This window comes from Scyliorhinus canicula, chromosome 2, assembly GCF_902713615.1.
Source record: "Scyliorhinus canicula chromosome 2, sScyCan1.1, whole genome shotgun sequence".
In the NCBI taxonomy this organism is placed as follows: domain Eukaryota; kingdom Metazoa; phylum Chordata; class Chondrichthyes; order Carcharhiniformes; family Scyliorhinidae; genus Scyliorhinus; species Scyliorhinus canicula.
This window is the reverse complement of record NC_052147.1, coordinates 59,969,319-59,989,424: the sequence shown is the minus strand read 5'-3', so window position 1 is coordinate 59,989,424 and position 20,106 is coordinate 59,969,319. Positions and strand designations below refer to the sequence as shown.

The 20,106-nt window shown below is 42.6% G+C and overlaps 1 protein-coding gene across 9 annotated transcripts in view; it reads right to left on the bottom strand.

Moving 5' to 3' along the window:
• Nucleotides 1-2,060: 2,060 nt before the first annotated feature.
• ktn1 (kinectin 1) overlaps nucleotides 2,061-20,106 on the bottom strand; it is a 168,969-nt gene continuing 150,923 nt past the window's right edge. For 8 of the 9 annotated variants that reach the window (XM_038779465.1, XM_038779448.1, XM_038779490.1 and 5 more), the window contains 6 exons: nucleotides 13,932-14,015; nucleotides 13,575-13,658; nucleotides 12,401-12,484; nucleotides 11,235-11,327; nucleotides 8,647-8,781; nucleotides 2,061-3,000 (listed from right to left, as the gene is read on the bottom strand). In XM_038779465.1, coding sequence (XP_038635393.1) covers nucleotides 2,965-3,000; nucleotides 8,647-8,781; nucleotides 11,235-11,327; nucleotides 12,401-12,484; nucleotides 13,575-13,658; nucleotides 13,932-14,015 — 516 coding nt within the window. In that variant the 3' untranslated portion in view covers nucleotides 2,061-2,964. The remainder of the gene's footprint in view (nucleotides 3,001-8,646; nucleotides 8,782-11,234; nucleotides 11,328-12,400; nucleotides 12,485-13,574; nucleotides 13,659-13,931; nucleotides 14,016-20,106) is intronic. The other variant, XM_038779480.1, reaches the window with a different exon arrangement.

Here is a 20,106-nt window from a genome sequence, read left to right as displayed (position 1 = left end):
TTTCCATTCTTACAGCTTCACGCTCCCATGTTACCCTTCAATAGACACCGGTTTAACAAAAAACATTGCCACATACTCAAATTTCCGGTTTAGTGAGAATGGATTAAAACAGGTGAACTGTCAAATTGGGTGTAATGTCAAGAAACAAATGTATATTAAAATTGATGTGGTGGAGACCAGGATCACAGGTTTATCCAACAGCCAACTGTATAACATAATAGAATCATGACGTGTTTAATTTCCATAGAAATTAAAGTTGGCCTCCTTTCCTGTATTTATTTTGCAAAACTGACTTCATGAATATCCTTTCGGTTGAATTTCTGGCACCAAGTTCTGGATAGCCAGCCACAACCAACTCCAAAATGATGGAGGGCCCTTTTCATTTTTTAGGGAATTTTGCTCATTTCTATGTTCAAGTATTTTGTTTTAAAAGTTAAAAAGTGAATTCACTTGGACTTAAACTTTCAAACACTTTCAGTAGCAGTTGATCAACAGCTTAATTATCCAAATCTGGCCTTTCATTCTCAGGTAAAACCTAGTTTTATCTGCTGAAGGAATGGTGAAGCACACGTCAACACTTGTGAAAGAGATGCTACCCAGTTTAAATCGTATGGAGTACTATTTATGGTCTAGATCAGTGCTTCTCAAAGTGTGGTACGAGTACCGGTGCCGGTACTCAGGCCATCGTCTGCCGGTACTTGGAGTGTTTCCAGAAAAGAAAGAGACAGTAATCCTGGATTGGCTTGTTTCGCTTACCGGTCCCTGGCACATTGAGAAAAAAAAACTGCCGGTACACCACATCAGATAGTTTGAGATACACTGGTCTAGATGACACTGTATGAATGACATTTTGGATAGTATTGGCACAGATATGGAACACAAAATGCAGAGACAGCTTGTAGGAGTGACAAATGTCACCAAACCCAACAGGCAGACCCAAGATAACAATGGTCATCATTTTGGCAGAGGATGACAAATTCCATTCAGGTGTGCAAAAATCAAAAATAGATCAACCCATGTAAATCTCCCAAAGAGGATCCTTTCTGCATTGCTGATCCAAAACATCAGAGCTCAGCAAAATATTTACGCCGTAGGAAGAGAGCACATTTTGTTTCAGGAAGGAATATTTTCCGCTACTTCAAGTATTTGCCCACTCCACTGTAGTGTTTCTCATCAAGTGCTTTCAAGTTTGCATATTTTTCCAACTTGTTGTCTCCTCCATTTCCTTAAATAGTAGCATCAATGCAATCTTAGGTTTCCTATTTAACCCATAGGTTACCATACAAAGCAACTCTGATAATGTTCAGGTGGCACATCCTGACTGCAAAGTTCCTTAAATGCTCAATCCTGCTGGAAAATGACATTAAGCTAATAATGGAGTAGCAATTAAAAAAAAAAAATCAGAATACATCGTCTACTATTGCTCCGAAATGCTGGACACATCTCCATTAGCGGCAGCACAGTCGCCAGCATTGCTGCCTCACACCGCCAGGGACCTGGCTTTGATTCCAACCGTAGAAGATTGTCTGTGTGGAGTTTGCACATTCACCCCGTGTCTTCATGGGAATCCTCCGCGTGCTCTAGTTTCCTCCCACTGTCCAAAGCTGTGCAGGTGAAGTGGACTGGCCATGAAATTGTGACTTAATGTCCAAAGGTTAAGTGGCGTTATAGAGATAGGGTGAGGAGTGGGCCCAGGAAGGTGCTCTTTTGGAGGGTAGGTTCAGACTCGATGGGTAAAATGGTCTCCTTATACACTGTAGGGATTCTGTGATTGTACTATATTCCAAAATAAATAGCTGTGGCAAAATTTCAATTCATCCACAGCACGTCACCATTGCTATTTAACCCTTTCCACCCCAGTCTTCCTCCAACCCTTCACCATTTGGTGCAGATTGAAACTTTGGATGCCATTGCTCGTAATCCCAGTCTACCAAGTAGGAGGGACCCACAGCATCAATAATATATTCTGAACCAGAAATTGCCCAACCCTACTGTTGCATTTCAGACTGAGACACAAACCCCCTCACTGCACTAAAGAACAAAGTAACCATTTCATGAAACAAGATGCAAAGGAGATTTTATTTTTTCCCTCATTTGTACACTGGACTTATTTACAGTTCATAACTTTCTATTAAAATGGCAGCTCCTTAGATGTAAAGAGTTTCAATTCTACATTAAAGAAAACAGTAAAATATCAAAGCAGCATCAATTTGAACTGTTTACCCCTTTTTTTTTCTACAAACCATTTCTTTTTAAACTAGCAGCTTGGGTATGTAGCCACAAATGCCTCCAATGCATCACAGATCAACTGTATTTCAAGCCCACTTAACAGAAAAACAGTTTGCACCGTTAAGTCAGCAATAACTGAATATTCAACATTTATTGTAGAATGTTACTATTCAACCCTCAAAGGGGGACATGTAATCAACTGACATACTGTCTACATTAACATTTCATTAGGCCACACAGCAGTAAAAACAGTAGTGCTTTACTGAATGGAGCTTCAGTCTTTTGGCTGAGAAACAAGCATCCCTTTATTCAGACTCACTCTTACAAAATCCTTCAGATTTTCTATGCTAGCAACAACATGGAGTGTGTAATGCTGAAAATTAGCAGATAACCCTGAAAATCTTAATTTGAAACCCAAAAGTAAAGGTGCTGCTAGAATTATTATTTTAGCTCTTGGCTTTGCCCAAATTATATTTGCTGGTAGTCAACATTGGCATTTAGCAAAAAATTTAAACAATTTCTTTGCGTTTAGGAATGTACAGACAGGATACCATGTTTTATAAAACTAAAAACTTTCAAGCTGCCTACAATATTTTTGAATCAGTAGTTTAATCCAATATTTAAAAAAAAACCCACAAAAGTAAAGCTCTATTCAGTGTTTGACAATTAAGAAGGGCGAAAAACATAAATAAGGCTTTCATTTGGCAAATCAAGGTGCAAACCAGAGCACCATCTTCAAACAGACGCTCCTTCCTTCAGCACTCCAGATGCCTAAAAATAAAAATAGGATGTTAGCAGTTACTTCTTGAAGTTTTATAGCACAATTTGGTTTACATATGATACATCAATAGTAGAAGACTCAGCCCATTATTCTATGTATCTGGTGAAGTGTCAAAGCCTTGATTTCACAATTATTTGGGGGGGCAGACAGCCGCAGGATCCCATATTTAAAATTTCTAAGCAAAGTTACTAAGAAATCTAGACAGCTTCACCAAATGGGTGCACTCTCTCATCACGTTGGGACTTAGCCCATGTATCCAGAGTCCCAAGAAAGTGGCACATGTGATTTAAAGACAATGCTTAGTAACAGACATAAGTAGAAGACTTTTGCCAGCAACTCCAGTCTACCAGCACAGAGGACTGGTGGGTTTCCTGTCAGTTGACCAGCCAATTCATTTATGGGATTATCTGGAATTCAAAGGATCTCCGATTCAGTGATCGCTTTATTACTCCAGACTCCATTGGTAGGCCAGGTTGCTGGTCAATTGCCACTCCAGATCACTCCAGTTCAGGTATCCGATTACACAGCTTCGCCTAACCCCATGGGTTAACTTTGTTCCAAACATCCATCACCAGTATGTGATCTGGGACCGCTGCAACCCAAAGAGACTTCCCTTCCACTCCCCTCTCCAAACACATGGTCCCTTATTTGGTCACAAGGAAACAACGGCATGGGTTTGAATCTTCATTAGGCGTAAAAGTATCAGCAGCTCACAAAGCAGCATAATTCACCTTCTGACCCAAAATAGACAAATATATTCCATTTTAGAAGCGAAGAAGTAATTTCAGGTCAAGATCAATTACTCTTCAAAAAACGTTTGCCACATTGCATAGTAGCTCATGACTGCAGCATGTTGAGTGTGTGGCTCAAAGATTGGTGCGGAAGGAATGGGGCACTGCTACCAGTGCTGGGTAAGTGCGTTTGACTGCTGCAGTCTTAATTTGAAAGGCAAGTATATTTTTGGAACCAGGGGTGCCGTTAAAGTAAAAAGCTTAGGCTAATGGAATTTTGTTTTGATAAGGGGATTCGTTGTGGAGTTAATTAGACTACAGCTTGGTAAGATGATGTCATTACTGGGTGGAGCAAGGCATTTTGTAAAAGGAGGTCAGGATAAAGCTGTAACCATAAGCCAGGCAGATTGCTCTCTGCAGTTCAGCTGGAAGAGATTAACAGCGTTTAAAGCAGTGCAGACTTGTCTGAGAACAAGGGGGAGCCGAAACCAGCTGAGAAACAGCTTCTGAAGAGAGCCAGAGTTTCTGCACAGGTCTGACAGGAATCAGATCTGGTCTTTTTAAGTCTCAAAAGATCTCTTTCTCAATTAGGAGATTGTTCGGTTTTGTTTTGATGTGGAAAGCGGTTTCAATGGGTGGGAAAGTAGGGAACAATAGGTGGGAGACTTTGTGGCGCCAGAGGCGAGGGTCACCAGGCTAGCTGGGTGAGCTAGTCTACGGAAGCTTGTTGGGGGGGGGGGGGGGTGGTTTATAGGGTGCCCCCCCCCCCAACCAGGCTGATCACCTGGAATGTTAGAGGGCTGAATGGGCCGGTCAAGAGGGCCCGCGCTCGCGCACCTGAGGGCTTTGAAAACGGACGTGGTGATGCTGCAGGAGACACACCCGAGAGTGGGGAATCAAGTTATGCTGAGGAAGGCTGGATCAGTCAGGTCTTCCATTCGGGGCTGGATACCAAGACGAGAGGGGTGGCGATTTGAATTAATAAGTGGGTGCAATTCCAGGCAGGCAGTATAGTTTCGGGGGGGTTATGTTATGGTGAGCAGTAAGTTGGAGAGGAGAAAGGTGCTATTGGTTGATATCTATGCGCCAAACTGGGACGATGTTGAATTCATTAAGAGGGTACTGGGGAAGATACCGGATCTGGACTCGCCCAAGCTGGTGATGGGAGGGGATTTTAATACAGTTATCAACCCCAGCCTGGACCGGTCGTGCTCGAAAACGGGGAGGGCGCCAGCGATGGCAAAGGAGCTGATTGGGTTCATGGAGCAGATGGGGGGGGGGGGGGGAAATCGACCCATGGAGATTTAGGCAGCCGACGGGGAGGGAGTTTTCTTTTTATTCGCATGTGCATAGTGTTTTTGCACTGTGGTTGTTTGTTAGGCCATAAATACCTCATTAAAAATTGTTTGTTAAAAAAAAATCTCTTTCTCAAAGAACATCTTAGCAAGTATTCCTGTGTAAAATTAGTAGTTAACAGTGGATTGAGAGCGGAGATTTTTTTTTTCCTCGTCTAAGTTGGAATAAAGATAGCAATTAAGGGCATTGTATTTATTGTATTAAGCAGACTTTTTTGAGGGGTAATTGTACGTTATTTTCGCGTGCAATGCTGAAGTTTTTAATATGGTATTAACAATAAAGTTTGTTTTAATATATCAGAGTATTACTCAAGAATTAATGGGGTCTTGTAAGCAAGATACTATAATAATCACGGGAGATTTTAATCTTAATATACAAAAGGTAGGGATGTTGGGGGTGATATATAAGCATGGATAGAGGATTGGCCAACAAACAAGAAACAGCAGGAAGTAGTAATTCATTTTCAGGTTGGCAAATTAACTGGCGAGTGTCATAGGGAGCAGTGCTGGGGCCTCAGCTATTTAGAATCTATATAAATGACTTGGTATGAACTGACTGTTATTGTATCAGCAAGTTTGGTATATGGGCCTATATTTTTAAGAATTCTTCCTGACAGGCTGCCAAGAGCACCCAAGGCAATGGATCTGGCAGAGCTTGGATGAAATAAAAAAGATCCTAAACCAAAGATACAGCTTCAAGGATGAAGTTGATTTCAAATGCTGCTGCCGTAAGCTCAGTTATCCTCAACCATGTTTGAAAATATTAATAATTTTGCTTAATTTCTATGAGTCAATTAAAATATTTATTAAGGGGCAATTTAGCATGGCCAATCCACATACCCTGCACATCTTTGGGTTGTGGGGGTGAGATCCACTCAGGCACGGGAGAATGTGCAAACTTTACACGGACAGTGACCCGGGATCGAACCCAGGTCCGCGCCGTGAGGCACCACCATGCCACCTGAGCCAATGAAAATATGATTGAAATGTTAAGTCACATTTTTTAATTAGCAAAAGTGATGCTCGGATTCCAGCACAAGAAGAGATGTAAAATTTCAAATAAGACAATGGAAATAAAATTGAAGGAAACAAACTGATGAAATGCCACAATTCTCTTTCTGCTGCGGGAAAAGGCAATGAGAAAGGATACAATGATTTTGAATATCCTTAAAAAACTATTGCTGAAATATGAAACTTCATTAGTTGACTGCATATGATAAGCATGGTTGTAAACATGAAGAAAAGGAAGAAGGAACAGGTTTTGTTCAAAGGGGTGTAAATATAAGTTTGGAAAAAATAAATCACTGGTTTAGCCTCAACTGGCATATTGCTGCGCCCAGTTCTGGGTGACACACTTTAGGAAAGGTAAACCCAAGAGATAGAATGCTGAAAGGATTCACAAGAATGGCTACAGGAATTAGGAACTTAAGTCACAAATATGGATTGGAGGAGTTGGGACTATTTTGCTTGGAGAAGAGACATTGAGAGGTAATTCGATAAGAAGTCATTCAAAATGAGGTGATTAAACAGAGTAGACTGTTTCCATTGGTGATAAGGTGAAGAATGAGGGGACAAAGGGAAGGTAATTGGCAAAATTGGCAATGGAGCCACAAGGAGAAACTTCCACACAGTGAGTAGCTACGATTTGGAATGCGCTGTGAGAGTGTGGTGGAGGCTAGTTTAGACATTCAAGAGGGAATTGGATTATTATCTGTAAAAGGAAGGATATGCAAAGTTACAGGGAGAAGGCATGGGAATGGAACTTGGTGAACTGCTCATTAAGAGCTGGTGTGCAGTAATCATTGCGATTCTGTGAAGTAATGTACAAGTCTAAAGCTCTATGCAACAGACAGCAGTCAGCATAAAGGTGAGCTATAAAAATATGAATTGGCCATGTGATTCCCTTGAACATTCTAATTCGGTAGAGCTGATCATCGAAATGAAGCCAACTTTTCCACCTGACCCCCATATTTCTTGATTCCATTAAAAAGTCAAAATAGCTACTGATTTCAGTCTGGCACACAGTTAATGATTGCGTATCCACAGACTTTGATTAAGGCTTTCCAAAGATTCACAAGTGAAGAAATGTCATCTCAGTCTGAAATAATTGATCCCTTCTCCTGAGACAATGACCCCTAGGTCGAGACTCTCCAGTTAAGGAAAACAAAAGTCTTCACATCTACATTCTCAAGCCCTCCAAGAATTTTATACATTTCAATTTGATCACCTCTCTTTTTCTCAAGTTCCAGGAAATATACACACTCTCTTCACAGGACTGCCTCTCATCTCAAATCAATCTAGTACATCTTTGCTGCACACCCTCTTAGGGCAAGTGTGTCCCTCTTTAGGTAGAGACCAAATCTGTACACAGTACTGCTTTGGTCCAATAAAATTGCAGCAAAATTTCCTTAGTCTTGACCCTTATTGCAAAAGGTTTGAAGTATAATATTCTGTTTGTCTTCCTAATTGCTTCTTTTACGTGCATGTTGTATTTTGTGTACACATCTCATTTTTCATTCATCCTACAAAAGTGGATAATTTCACATTTCCCTGCATTAGCCTCCATCTGTCTTCCTCACTCAAAAGTTGTCTCGAACCCCTTTGCAGCTCCCGTTGCTGCTTATTTTCCCTCCTAACTTTGTATTGTCAGCAAAATTGTGTAGAATTTACTGCACTGTATGTTCTATGTTCTCCTTTATTTTGTCTAGTTTCCCCTTCAAAGTATCTTTACTATTTGCTTCGACCCCTCCCTGTGGGAGTCAGTTCCACATTCTCCCCACACTCTGGCTGAAGACGTTCCCGCTGAATTCCCGATTGGAATCGATGGCCTCCAGTTATTTTTTTCCCCACCTGGGGAAACATTCTCTCAAAATTTTATGAATTGCTGTTTGGTCAACCCGTGGCCTTTTCTTTCTCACAAGAATCTTTGGGTTTGCTTCCCTTGTAGTTTTGTTAAGATGCGGGCAACTCAGATCATAGAATCATAGAGTTTTACAGTGTACAAGGAGCCCGTTTGGCCCATCGAGTCTACATAATTAGATTTGATATTGATTTAATATGACGTTAGATTGAAAATAGCGGAGGCCCAAGAGTTGGCGTCACAACATCCCAACTAGTTGCAACCTATAAAAAGGACCCATTTATTCCTAATCTGTGTTCTGTCCAATAGCCAAACCTCAGTTACAACTAATCTATTACCAACTCATGAACCCTCATCTTGTTCAACAACTTTGTGGCTCCTTACGGAATGCTTTTTGAAAATTCAAATATAATCCATCCAAACATTAGTAGTGAAGCAATGCTGGAAGATATTGGAATGAAATGTTACTGTATGGTTACACTACAAATTAATACAAGCTCAAATTATTGACTTGGTATTTCTTCAACGCAGATGCATGGTATCCTCCACTTCACAGGGGCACCCAAAAAAATGGAAATTACCATTTGTTTCCTCTTTGGTATGCTAAATGATAACTGTGGAGGACATCAAGTCAGGAGACTTGAAAACCAAGTCAAATATTGAAAGAACTCAAAAGTTTTTATTTCGTACCTTTTGCCCAAGGTGTAAAGTAACAGGTTGAGAGTTTTCCCTTCCTTTTGAGAACTGAAGAATCAAAGTTTTTAGTAGTTGATGTAGTTGAATTATATTCTGATCAAGATCCAGAGATGTTTTCTTGATATCTAACTGTTCAACAAAAAACAAGCTATAATTAGCACAAAGTTATTAAACTATGAATACATAATAAGCTCATTTCCAGTCAAATATTCCTGGTTACATATTCAAATTCAGAGTACAGAAGTCAGTCCACGTTTTAACAGGGCAACACAGGCTGGATAGTGACGCAATAAGAGTAAAACTCAACTGCATAAACTCAGTTAACAATTACTGTTGCACAAAATTTAAGATCAACATATACACAGTTAATCATCAGAAGTTTATCCTCCCCTTATCTTTCATCAGGTACCCTGCATCATTCTTAAGCAAATAATTTTGTGCAAAATCTCTCAAATTTCCACACTAAAATAGGCAACATGATTTTCCATCCAAACACTACAATTATGTACAAAACGGGCTGCAAGGAGAGAAAAGATTCTTGAAAACATTTTCTGTAACGTATCACTTGGTCTGACCAATCTCTGGCCAAAGGGGTAGGCAGGCAGCTGGTTTACATACACATGTTTTGCTGGTCAAAAGGATTTGTGCACCCTTGACCATGAAGAGCGATTCAGAGAGAATAACAATGGCAGACCATTCCCATCAATGGCAACATATCTGAAGTTGTGTAACTAGCTGGAATTGAAGTGTCTTTAAAGCACACAACAAAATTGCCTGGCAATTTAAAGTTACACATTATTCAATGTTATACAACAGGACTGTTCACCAAAATATTAGAACCTTATTGCCTGAGCAGCAATCAAAGTAAACCAACTTACTGACTAAATAATGAACAGACATCGAGATATTGCACAAAACTGCTGAACTGTATCATAGTATTTCCTTTGTGTATCTTTATGCCTTGGTGACCGTTATAATTATTTAAGTTTCAGCATAATTCCTCTGTGATAAAACAGGAAACGGGAGGGGGGGGGGGGGGGGGGGGGGGGGGGGGAAGAGAGAGAGAGCGAGAAAGAGAAAGAAGAGGAAGAGAGAAAATACTCCATTTCCCTCTTCCCCACCGACAGACTCTTTCCTCAAGAGGGCTCTCAACCCACATTCAACAAATACTGTATGTCTCCACTGTTCTAATCCAGTGTTGCATTCTTTATGCCCAGGGAACATTTCTTAATCCATCCCCGCCCCTGCACACATCTGTTTCTCACTACGCGCCTCCTTTAACAAAGTCTCTTTCCGTAACACAGCCTTTTGTTCAAACCTTTCTCTTCCCCCAAAAAACCTTTTTCCTCACAATCCCAGGAAGTTCCATTCCATCCCACTACATGTATTGGGAATTTCAGTCATTCGCAAGCCTCCCAACATTTACTTTGGTAACGTTCTCCCTATTCCTCTCACCTGCAGTAACATTTCTCATTTGCTCTCCCCAACCATCAGCTGAATTTTATTTCACAATTTTATAACATTTTCTCACGCTAGAGTAATGCTTGTTTAAACTTACAAACACATGCCTACCTTAACAGTACTATTTATAGTGGAAGAACTGCATCTCAATCTCCACCATGGTTATATTAACATCTAATTAATGCAGCTTTTAAACTTTGGGACAGCCGCAAATTAAACTCCAGTATCCATCAACCCTGTAATTTACTACCCTCCATTAATTACTCTCCACTCTTGCACCACAAATCTCTAACCCCCTAAAACATCACCACATCCCAAATTGCAACAAAATTATCCCAATTATCATATCCTTTTACTCATGTTTGGTCGAATGGCCTTCGTCTGCACTGTAACAATTTTGATTTGTGATTACTATGAGCAAGGAAACCAGATGCTCATTTACTTATAAATCACTTCTTCTAAAAGATCAATAACAAATAAGACAATTCAGTTGAAACAATGATTGTTAATTTATCACCAGCACTATTATGATTTTTTCATACAACATAGTTATAAATATAATTTCTCTATGGGATACTGAACAGATATTTTAAATGATAAATCAAATTTAGTTATTTGTGATTATAACTGCTTTCAAAGAATTAAACAATGCTGATGTCAATTCAGAAAGGGGGACATTTTCCTGACAAAAATATTTCGATATCTTATAAATGCTAACAGTGGAATGTCTGTTCCAAGCAGAGATAAATCTTGATGTGAAGTATAATCAAGAAAACTTCACAAGGCATAAGTTTAATTGTAATTCAATTTGGAGAAGGGCCAACTTGGCTGGTTACTTATTAGCTTTACCAACAGTACGGACTTGAAAACAGAACTGCATGAGTACCGTTTATGTAATTTATTTTGGCCATAGTTCTTCGGCCGCTGGGATTCTCTGTTCCCAGTGGTAGAGCCCCCCCCCACTCGCGGGTTTCCCAGCAGGTTGGGGTGACTTCAATGGGAAATCCCATTGACAAGCCGCACGAGTAGAGAATCCTGCTGCAGGTGAACAACACACTGCTGAGAAACACCCAGTTGGGGGACTGGTATGTCAAGTGTCATTTTGTTTTAAAAATACACACCTTCACTTCTGAAACGTCGCTATTATCTATGGCGTTGCCGTCTCTTTGGGTTCTTGCTATTTCTGCCTGAATAACTTTCAGGGATTCTTGAGCCTGTGCATTAGAATATTATAAAACTTTAATATGCAAGAAAGCTCAACATTTTTCATATTTTAAAGCAACATTGAAAGGCAACGGTGTAGTTACAGAATGTGAATCAACAGTTTAAGATTAAGCCTGCTCTATTATACATGCCAAGCAATGTTTTCAAGCTGCAGCAGCTCTGCAAAAATTTGAATTGTGGGATAAGTTTCTGCTATAGTGAAATATAGAAATTAGAAGTGCTCTTATAAATTTTCGCTTTTCTTTTATCACTTCCAAGCAGTGTTAATAAATGTCCTCTTGGCATAGAATTTATAGAACAGCAACAGGCCATTTAGCCCAGTTTGGCCAGTATTTACACTGCAAATGAGGCCGCTCCCTTCTCTACATTACCAACTCTTAGCTATATGGCCATGTATTCATTTCTCTCTCATATACTTATTCACGGACCCCTTAAAGAATTTATGATATTTGCCTCAATTACCTGTATCCTGCAAGCCAGTTCCACATTCTAACCCCAAGAGGTTTCTCCTGAACCCTTTACTGGATTTATTACTTACAACCCCTGGTTTTTGACTCTCCCATAAATCAACATTACATCTACCCTGTAAAAAATTACATTTTAATGATCTTGGTTAGATTACTCATCTCTTGAAAAGAGCACCAAGCGTAATAGTTATAATTTCAGTTTTAGTACCATCCATCCAAATCTTTTCTGCACCATCCTCAGGGTTTCTATTTTTGTAACATTCAGTCCAGACCTAAACACTGTTCTAACCAAGCTTACACAAGTTAAACACCATTTCCTGGTTTTTCAAATCTATTCTTCTAGAAACGAACTATAGTGATAGTGCTTTATTTGTATATTTTCTCTCTTCTTTCATTTAAATGTTACTTAAATTGCAATGACGATTACAGTTTAGGAATATAAATTGCAATGAAAATGACAGTTTTGGAATAAATTTAACAAAAAAAACAAATGTTTGGGTAGGCGCAACAAAAATGCTTGTGAGATTTATATGGGAGGTTGGTCTTAACAATGTACACTATGCAGCATTCCTGGTGTAGCAAATACAGTATTTTACCTTGTGCAGATTGGAAACCATATTCTGAGCCTCATTCTGTTCAGTCTTCAGTTTCGCTGATGTTTCAGATAATTGAGCGTTAAGCTGCAAATTAAAACAAGACACAATTTAATTGTTAATTGTTTTATTTTCTGACAATTTTCTCTGTCTCCCTGCCAGAAGGCATTGACCCCCCTGCTGAAGTAAAGTATCTGGCTGCCCAACAACATTCAGTACTTCAAGAAGTGACCATCGACAGTAAGTATCAGTATATTCAAACTAGGGGGAAAAATCAAACCTGGTCTGCTCCTGCTGGTTCACTTGTGTATCTCAAACAGGAGTTCCTAAAAAGCAAAAGTAGTGGAAACCTCGTCTAATATTTCCCACTGTAACTCAAGATCGAAAAAACTTTTAACTGTTATATTGTTGTCCATTCCTAATAGAGATCAAAATCAGAGATTCCATTCCTCACACCAGTGGGTGTATCTACACAGATTACAACAGCTCATTACCATCTTCTCATGGGCAATAAATGCTAGCCTAGCCAGTGACACCTACAGCCTGTGAATGAATTAAGGGCAAGAAAGATGGTTTAAACTGGGGCCTTTCTGCTGTGCATGACTCTCTTCAGCTACAGCTTTTAAACAGCTAAACCAGAAAGGGGAGCAATCTCAAGGAGACATTGTCAAGCATTTGCAGAATCCTATTGAATTCTTTAATGCCACATTAGACAGTTTTTTAAAAAATCAGCTAATGTTACTTGTGCAATTCTTAAATTCTAGTTGTACTTTAGAATGAATTGTTGAACCAGAGAGCAATGCCCAATTGATTGCCAAATTCAATTTCTTTTTGAAATTCTCCGAATTATCTTCTTCCCCACACCAAAGCAAAAGCTCTAATTTTGCTTAAACATTCTATTACATCTTGTCGATATGAATTAGAGGTGTGAATACTAATGAATGTTAGAGGTGTGAATACTGCTTCTTTTAAATAAAAAGTTTAAACAGATGTCACAGGATGTCCTGAAGCCTCGTGAATTACAATACAAGTTTATGCTAGAAGTTAGAAAGTGGCATGGGTATATTAATTATGAGGCAGGTTAGTACAGGACACAGTGCACGATTGGCTGCCATGAAATTTAATGAGCAACCTTTGGAAAGAATTTGAAAACGGTTACAAAGAATGAATGTCTTACCAAATTTAGTTCTTCATTCTGCTTTACTGCTTCAGCACAAGAATCATCCAGCTTTTTCTGTAATTCAGTCAACAGAACTTTGAGCTGAAATGAAGTTTAGAATCCAATTTAAACTGTTCCTGGGACTGTTACGCAACTGTTTAAATTAGGCGGATATATTGTTAAAGGCTAAACACTGCCTGATTGTTGTGTGATGAAAGTAACTTCTAAATCTAAAAAACTTTTTAAAAAAAAAATCTGAGGCTACTCTCATTCAGTTTGGTTTACTTTCTGCAACTACAACCATCATTTTGAGGATTATTGTAAAGTTGTGAAAAATAGCAGAACGCCAAGACAGCCAATTAAAATAAGACATACTTCTCTGACTTCAGTCACATAAGTAGCTCTTTCCAATTCCACCTTCTCCAACTCTGACTCAAGACGAATGCTTTGTTTTCGAAACTGCAAAAAGTAAATTAGATTTTATGGTGCTCTACTTACAGCAGTTCAGAGTGGCCAATGCCAAATAACCTTCGTAGCAGCTCAATTCACTGAAAAATAGTTTTAAAATTTATTTTAAGTGGTGGCTAGTCTGGAAAACCAGATGTTAAACACAGGACTGAGAATTAACATAGAGGGCAAACTATCTAGACCTGTCTGAGACCAATAGGCGAGGAGCCAAATTTTCAATTAAATCAGGACCCTTCAGATAATGACACCCCACTTAAAATGACACAGGAATGGCAGAGAATGAGGTATTTCAGACAATCAAACCCACGCCAGCTCTTTGCAGGAAACTCCAGTCAATCTCATTCCCTGGTCTATCCCTGCAGCTCAACTAAAATCCAAAAAAAAGAGCAACCAGTAAAGGCCCTTTTTGATTGGTCATAATTGCATTTATCTGTCAATCCATTTATATTCCCCAGTCCTCAAACTCTAACTGCATTCTGTTCCCTGGTCCACTGGACACTTGGCACAACTGCACAGTTTTAAATTTCCAATTTCTGTCCTTTTAGTTGCTCTGTTTATCATTGCTTTGTTGATAGGATTCTGGCAGGGAAAGTTATTTCTCAAACCTCGAAGCACACATTGTATTCTTGTAGCTACTGCAAAACAGAAAGAGAAACTTTCTACCACTCAATTCATTTAACATAGTCCCAATAAATTGTACAAAAAAACTTGTCTGAAAAGCACCTTTGGTCTCTTTTGCCAACACTCTCCCCATAATTTCCTCAGTCTTCCTGCTACACCTCCATCTTTTCTACCACCTCCCCTCTGACAAATTGCTCTAATAGCTCCTACCTCAAATCTGCTACTGTCTTTTTGTATTCCTACTCCTCTGCCATTGTCTTAAGCATTGATCCAAAGTCCGAAGCTTGGATTCCCCTTCGATACAGTCACAACTATCCCCTGCACTCTCCCATTATTCAAAAGGAAAAATCATCATTGCCCCCTAAAAGTAGAAAACCTGAAGGACTTCCAGTGGTGGCGTAAGCGAGGTTGCTCACCCAGTGGCGGCGTAAGCGAGGTTGCTCACCCAGTGGCGGCGTAAGCGAGGTTTGCTCACCCAGTGGCTCCAGTCAGGGGCCTGGTTTTAAAGTCGTTTTTGCCAGTGTTTTCGGAGGCAAGAAGTTGGAAGGCCAAAGCCGGCGATCTCTAGAATGGTTCGAGGAGATTGAGAGTTGTGGGTTTGCCAGGGGAGATGGAGGGCCTGAATCCCACTACATATTTTATCTGAAGTTCGCCTCCACCACACGATAGCTCACCCAAGCTTCCCTGCTGCTCCTTGGCCTCAATTGGGAGGACCTCACTCTTCCCCATGTTTACACATAATTCACCCAATGCCACCCAGTGGGTCCGAAATGTAAAGCAACAGGTCATCCACATATAGCGAGGCCGTGCTCAATTCCCCCCGGTGCCCGCACAATCCCTCTCCAACTTCTTGACGCTATTGTCAAAGCAAAGAGCAACAGGGAGAGTGGACACCCCTGCCGTCCCACGGTGTAGCTCCAAGTACCCCAAGTTTGTCTGTATGCTCGCTACCGGCATCCGATATAACAATCGGACCCAGTCTACAAATCCCTGCATGAACCCAAACTGTCCTAACATTTCCCGCATTCCCGCAGCTACTCCCGCTCCACCCGATCGAGCACCTTCTCCGTGTCCATAGCAACCGCCACATCCACATCCTGTCCCTCCAGAGGGCATCATTATCATGTTCAGTAATCTCCTGACATTCACCGACAGTTGCCTCCTCTTTATGAACCCAGTCTGGTGTTCCCACAACACCCCTTGTACACAGTCCTCAATCCGCGATGCCAACAATTTAGTGTCCACACTTAACAACAAAATCGGGCGGTTGGACTCATACTGCTCTGGATATTTTTCCTTCTTTAATATTAGGGATATGGACGCCTGCTGTAATGTAGGAGGGGGAATCCCCTTTATTCCTCACCTCATTGTATGCCCTCACCAGCAGGGGCCCCAGATACCCAGCAAGCGTCTTATAAAATTCTAAAAATTCAACAGGGAACTCATCCGGGCCCAGGCCTTCCCTGCCTGCATCGCCCCCAGCATCTCAACCAGTCCGATGGGGGACAATAGCCCCTCCACCAAGTCCTCCTCCATCCTGGAGAACTCCAATCCATCCAGGAACCACTACATTCCCTCCCCCTTGGCTGGGGACTCAGATTTGTATAGACTCCTATAAAATTCCTCAAAACCCCCACTGGGTCCAGCACTACCCTTCCCCCTTCCAGTCATTCACGCTTCCGATCTCTCTTGCTGCCACCTGCTTCCTAAGTTGGTGGGCCAGCATCCTGCTCGCCTTCTCCCGTACTCATACACTGCCCCTCTGCCTTCCCGTGGACACCAACCCAAACTTCATCTGGAGCTTCTGCCTCTCCTTCAACAATACCACCTCCGGGGCCTCCGAATACCTCCTAGAAACCCACAGGATCTTGCCCACCAGTCTTGACATCTCTGCTCGCTCCACCTTTTCCTTGTGCATCCGAATCTGCCTTGAGCGCCTCCCATAGCGTGGTGGCCGACACCTCACCTGTATCATCAGTCCCACGTACCCCAGAATGGCGGCACTCATCTGCTTGCACACCTCATCCGCTAACAGCCCTGCATCCAGTCTCCACTGTGGGCGCTCCACCCCCCGCGCCCACAGTGAAGACTGGATGTAGGGCTGTTAGCGGACTTCATATCTAGTCCCGAATGAAAGACTTGCCCTACCCACCCTTTCCTTGGCCTAGTCTGATCCCCGATCTCCAGGTGCGTTTCTTGCAAAAAGACCACGTCCGCCTTCAAGCTCTTCAAATGCATGAACACATGCAACTGTTTGACTGGCACATTCAGCCCTCTTACATTCCATGTGAATGACACCCGGCAACGCTCCCCCCCCCCCCCCCCCCCCCCACCCCACCGATCAACCATCACCCCCCCCGGCCTGTGTCACACGACCCTTCCAGCCCACCCTCCGATGTCCACCGTCGCCAGCTCCCTTGCTTCACGACAGCAACCACACCTTTGTAAGCAACCCCCACTCACCTAATCAAAACAACAATCCCATCCCCTTCTGCTACACTAACCACCTGCTCACCCTTACTGCTCTCCTGTTAACTAACCCGCCCAGCTAGCCTGGCAGCCCCCGCTCATGTCGCAAAACCTCCTGCTGATTCCCCTCCCCCCACTTGTACACCTCACCATGAAATAAGAAAACGGTGCACTCACCCTCCACGTTTCCCAAATACCATACCACAGAACCCAACAAGACCCCTCAAAAAAAAGAGATTTTTCCATAAATCAACAAAAAGGCAACAAAAACAAAAAAGATAGGAAAAAATCCCCAACATCTCCTCACAACTCCTCCATAGTTCAGTGTCCATCTTCTCCTGCCAGTCCATTGTCCCTTAAAAACTCCATTGCCTCCTCTGGTGTCCCAACATAATGTTCTCGAACGTTGTAAGTCACCCAGAGGTGGATCGGGTACAGCATCCCAAACTTCACCCCCTTCTTAAAGAGGGCAGCCTTCACTCGATTAGTCCCAACTCTCCTCTTTGCTAGTTCTGCACTCAGGTCCTGGTACACCCGGGGCTCATTATCTTCCCCGGTACACCTCCTCATCTGCCTTGCCCACCGCAATATTTTCTCCTTGTTGAAGAATTGGTGGAGCCGCATCACCATCGCCTTCGGTGGCTCATTCGCCTGCAGTATCCTCATCAACATCCTGTGCGCCTGGTCGACCTCCAGGGCTGGTCAATGGCCCATTCCCCAATCAGCTTCTCCAACATCTTGGCTACATATGAGCCAGCATCCGCTCCCTCAATGTCCTCGGGCATCCCCACAATTCATAGGTTGTGCCTTCAGCAGCTGTTGTCCGATCCTCCACCTCCTTCAGCCCCTTCTGGGTCTCCTGCATCATCCCGATCTCGGCCGCCAATGAGGTAAGCTGCTCCTCGTGCTCCCCCACGGCCTCCTCCACCTTCCGAATAGCCTGGCCCTGGAACTCCATCCTTTGTTCCATGCGATGAATTCTAGCTTGGCGAGGTCCTCCTGGGCTTCCCTCCTCTACTGGGTGAGCATTTAAGAAGTCCACCAGCTGCTCTGTTGACCACTGGGCAGGCAGGGCTGGCCCTTTACAATCTGCCATCTTCACCTGTGGCGCACAAAGTATTTCTTGCTCCAACAGCTCCCTTCTTCTTGACCCACTTCTAGTCCGTGGAACCATCCACTAGCACCACCAGTGGAGTTTAACTTTCTTTCACCACTTCTACACCTTTTCCCACCAAAAATTTAGCCCAACAAATGGAGAAAAGGACCAAAAGAAAAAAAAAACACTGCCTCGAGCAGGAGTTGTCAAATGTGCGACCACTCACTCCGTGGACACCACCGGAGGGCTACACCCAGAGGTTAAGGAACTTGCATTCCTCTTCCAAGTACACAAGGTTTATTCCAGGATCCACTTCCTGCTGGGTAGGTCTCTCCTCCCTTGGGTGAGGAGGGGGGAGTACTCGTCAATCATAATCTCGGACCATGCTCCATATATTGTGGACCTGGTCGTGGAGGCGGATCCCATTCAGCACCGGTGCGGAGGTTAGATGTATCGCTATTAGCAGATAAAGGACTTTGTGGGCACAGTTCCATGGCCATTGAGGAGTATATCAAGTCCAACAAGAACGACTTCTCCCCCTCCACGCTGTGGGGAGTCCTTAAGCCGGTAGTTAGAGGGGAGCTAATCTCCTATAAGACATATTTTGATAGGACTGATGGAGCGGAGCGGCAACGATTGGTGGGTGCAATTCTTGAGACGGATTGCTGATATTTTTGTGATCCTACCCCAGGGTTGCTGGCAAATAGGATGCAGCTGCAAACGCAGATTGATCTGTTGTTCACAGGGAAGGCAGTCAGCTCAAGGGGGGTATTTTACGAGTATGGGGAGAAGGCCAGCCGTGTTTAGCCACCAGCTAGGTCAGCAGGCAGCTTCCCAGCAGATCATACAAATCAAGAACCCATGCAGTAGCTTGGTTTCCACCCAGAGTGAGGTTAATGTGGCTTTGAGGCATTTGCAGTAATCTCTATAGGTCAGAGCCCCTGAGAATGGATTGGTCAGGCTGGCATTTCTAGATGGGGTGCCCTTCCCGGTGGCAGAGAGAGAGCAGGGAGGGGTTAGAGGCCCCGTTGTGCCCTAAGAAAGTATTGAAAGGCACTGGAAAAATGCAAACAAGTACCTGATGGGTTCCCATCGAATTTTATAAGGAGTCTATGGGCCAGTTAACGCCATGATTAGCGGATATGTTTAATGATTCCTTGTTACAGGGTTCCTTATGTTTAATGATTCTTTGTAACAGGGCTCCTTACCCATCAAATATCCTGGCGGCGAGGTTTGCTAGTGTCACATTGGAGGGTTTAAACTAGTATGGCAGGGGGGTGGGTACCGGAGCAATAGGTCAGAAGGTGGAGGGAGAACTAGGGAATAGGGCCAGTATGGCTCAGAGGAAGAGCAGACAGGGAGATGTTGCTGAAAACAGCGGGTCTGGTGGCCTGAGGTGCACATATTTTAATGCAAGTAGTACTACGGGTAAGGCAGATGAACTTAGAGCTTGGATTAGTACTTGGAACTATGATGTTTTTGCCATTACAGAGACCTGGTTGAGGGAAGGACAGGATTGGCAGCTAAACATTCCAGGTTTTAGATGTTTCAGGCAGGATAGAGGGGGATGTAAAAAGGGGTGACGGAGTTGCACTACTGGTTCGGGAGAACATCACAGCTGTACTACGGGAAGACACCTCAGAGGGCGAGGCTATATGGGTAGAGATCAGGAATATGAAGGCTGCAGTCACAATGTTGGGGGTTTACTACAGGCCTCCCAAAAGCCAGCGGGAGATAGAGGAGCAGATAGGTAGACAGATTTTGGAAACGAGTAAAAACAACAGGGTTGTTGTGATGGGAGACTTGAACTTCCCCAATATTGACTGGGACTCACTTAGTGCTAGGGGCTTGGACGGGGCAGAGTTTGTAAGGAGCATCCAGGAGGGCTTCTTAAAA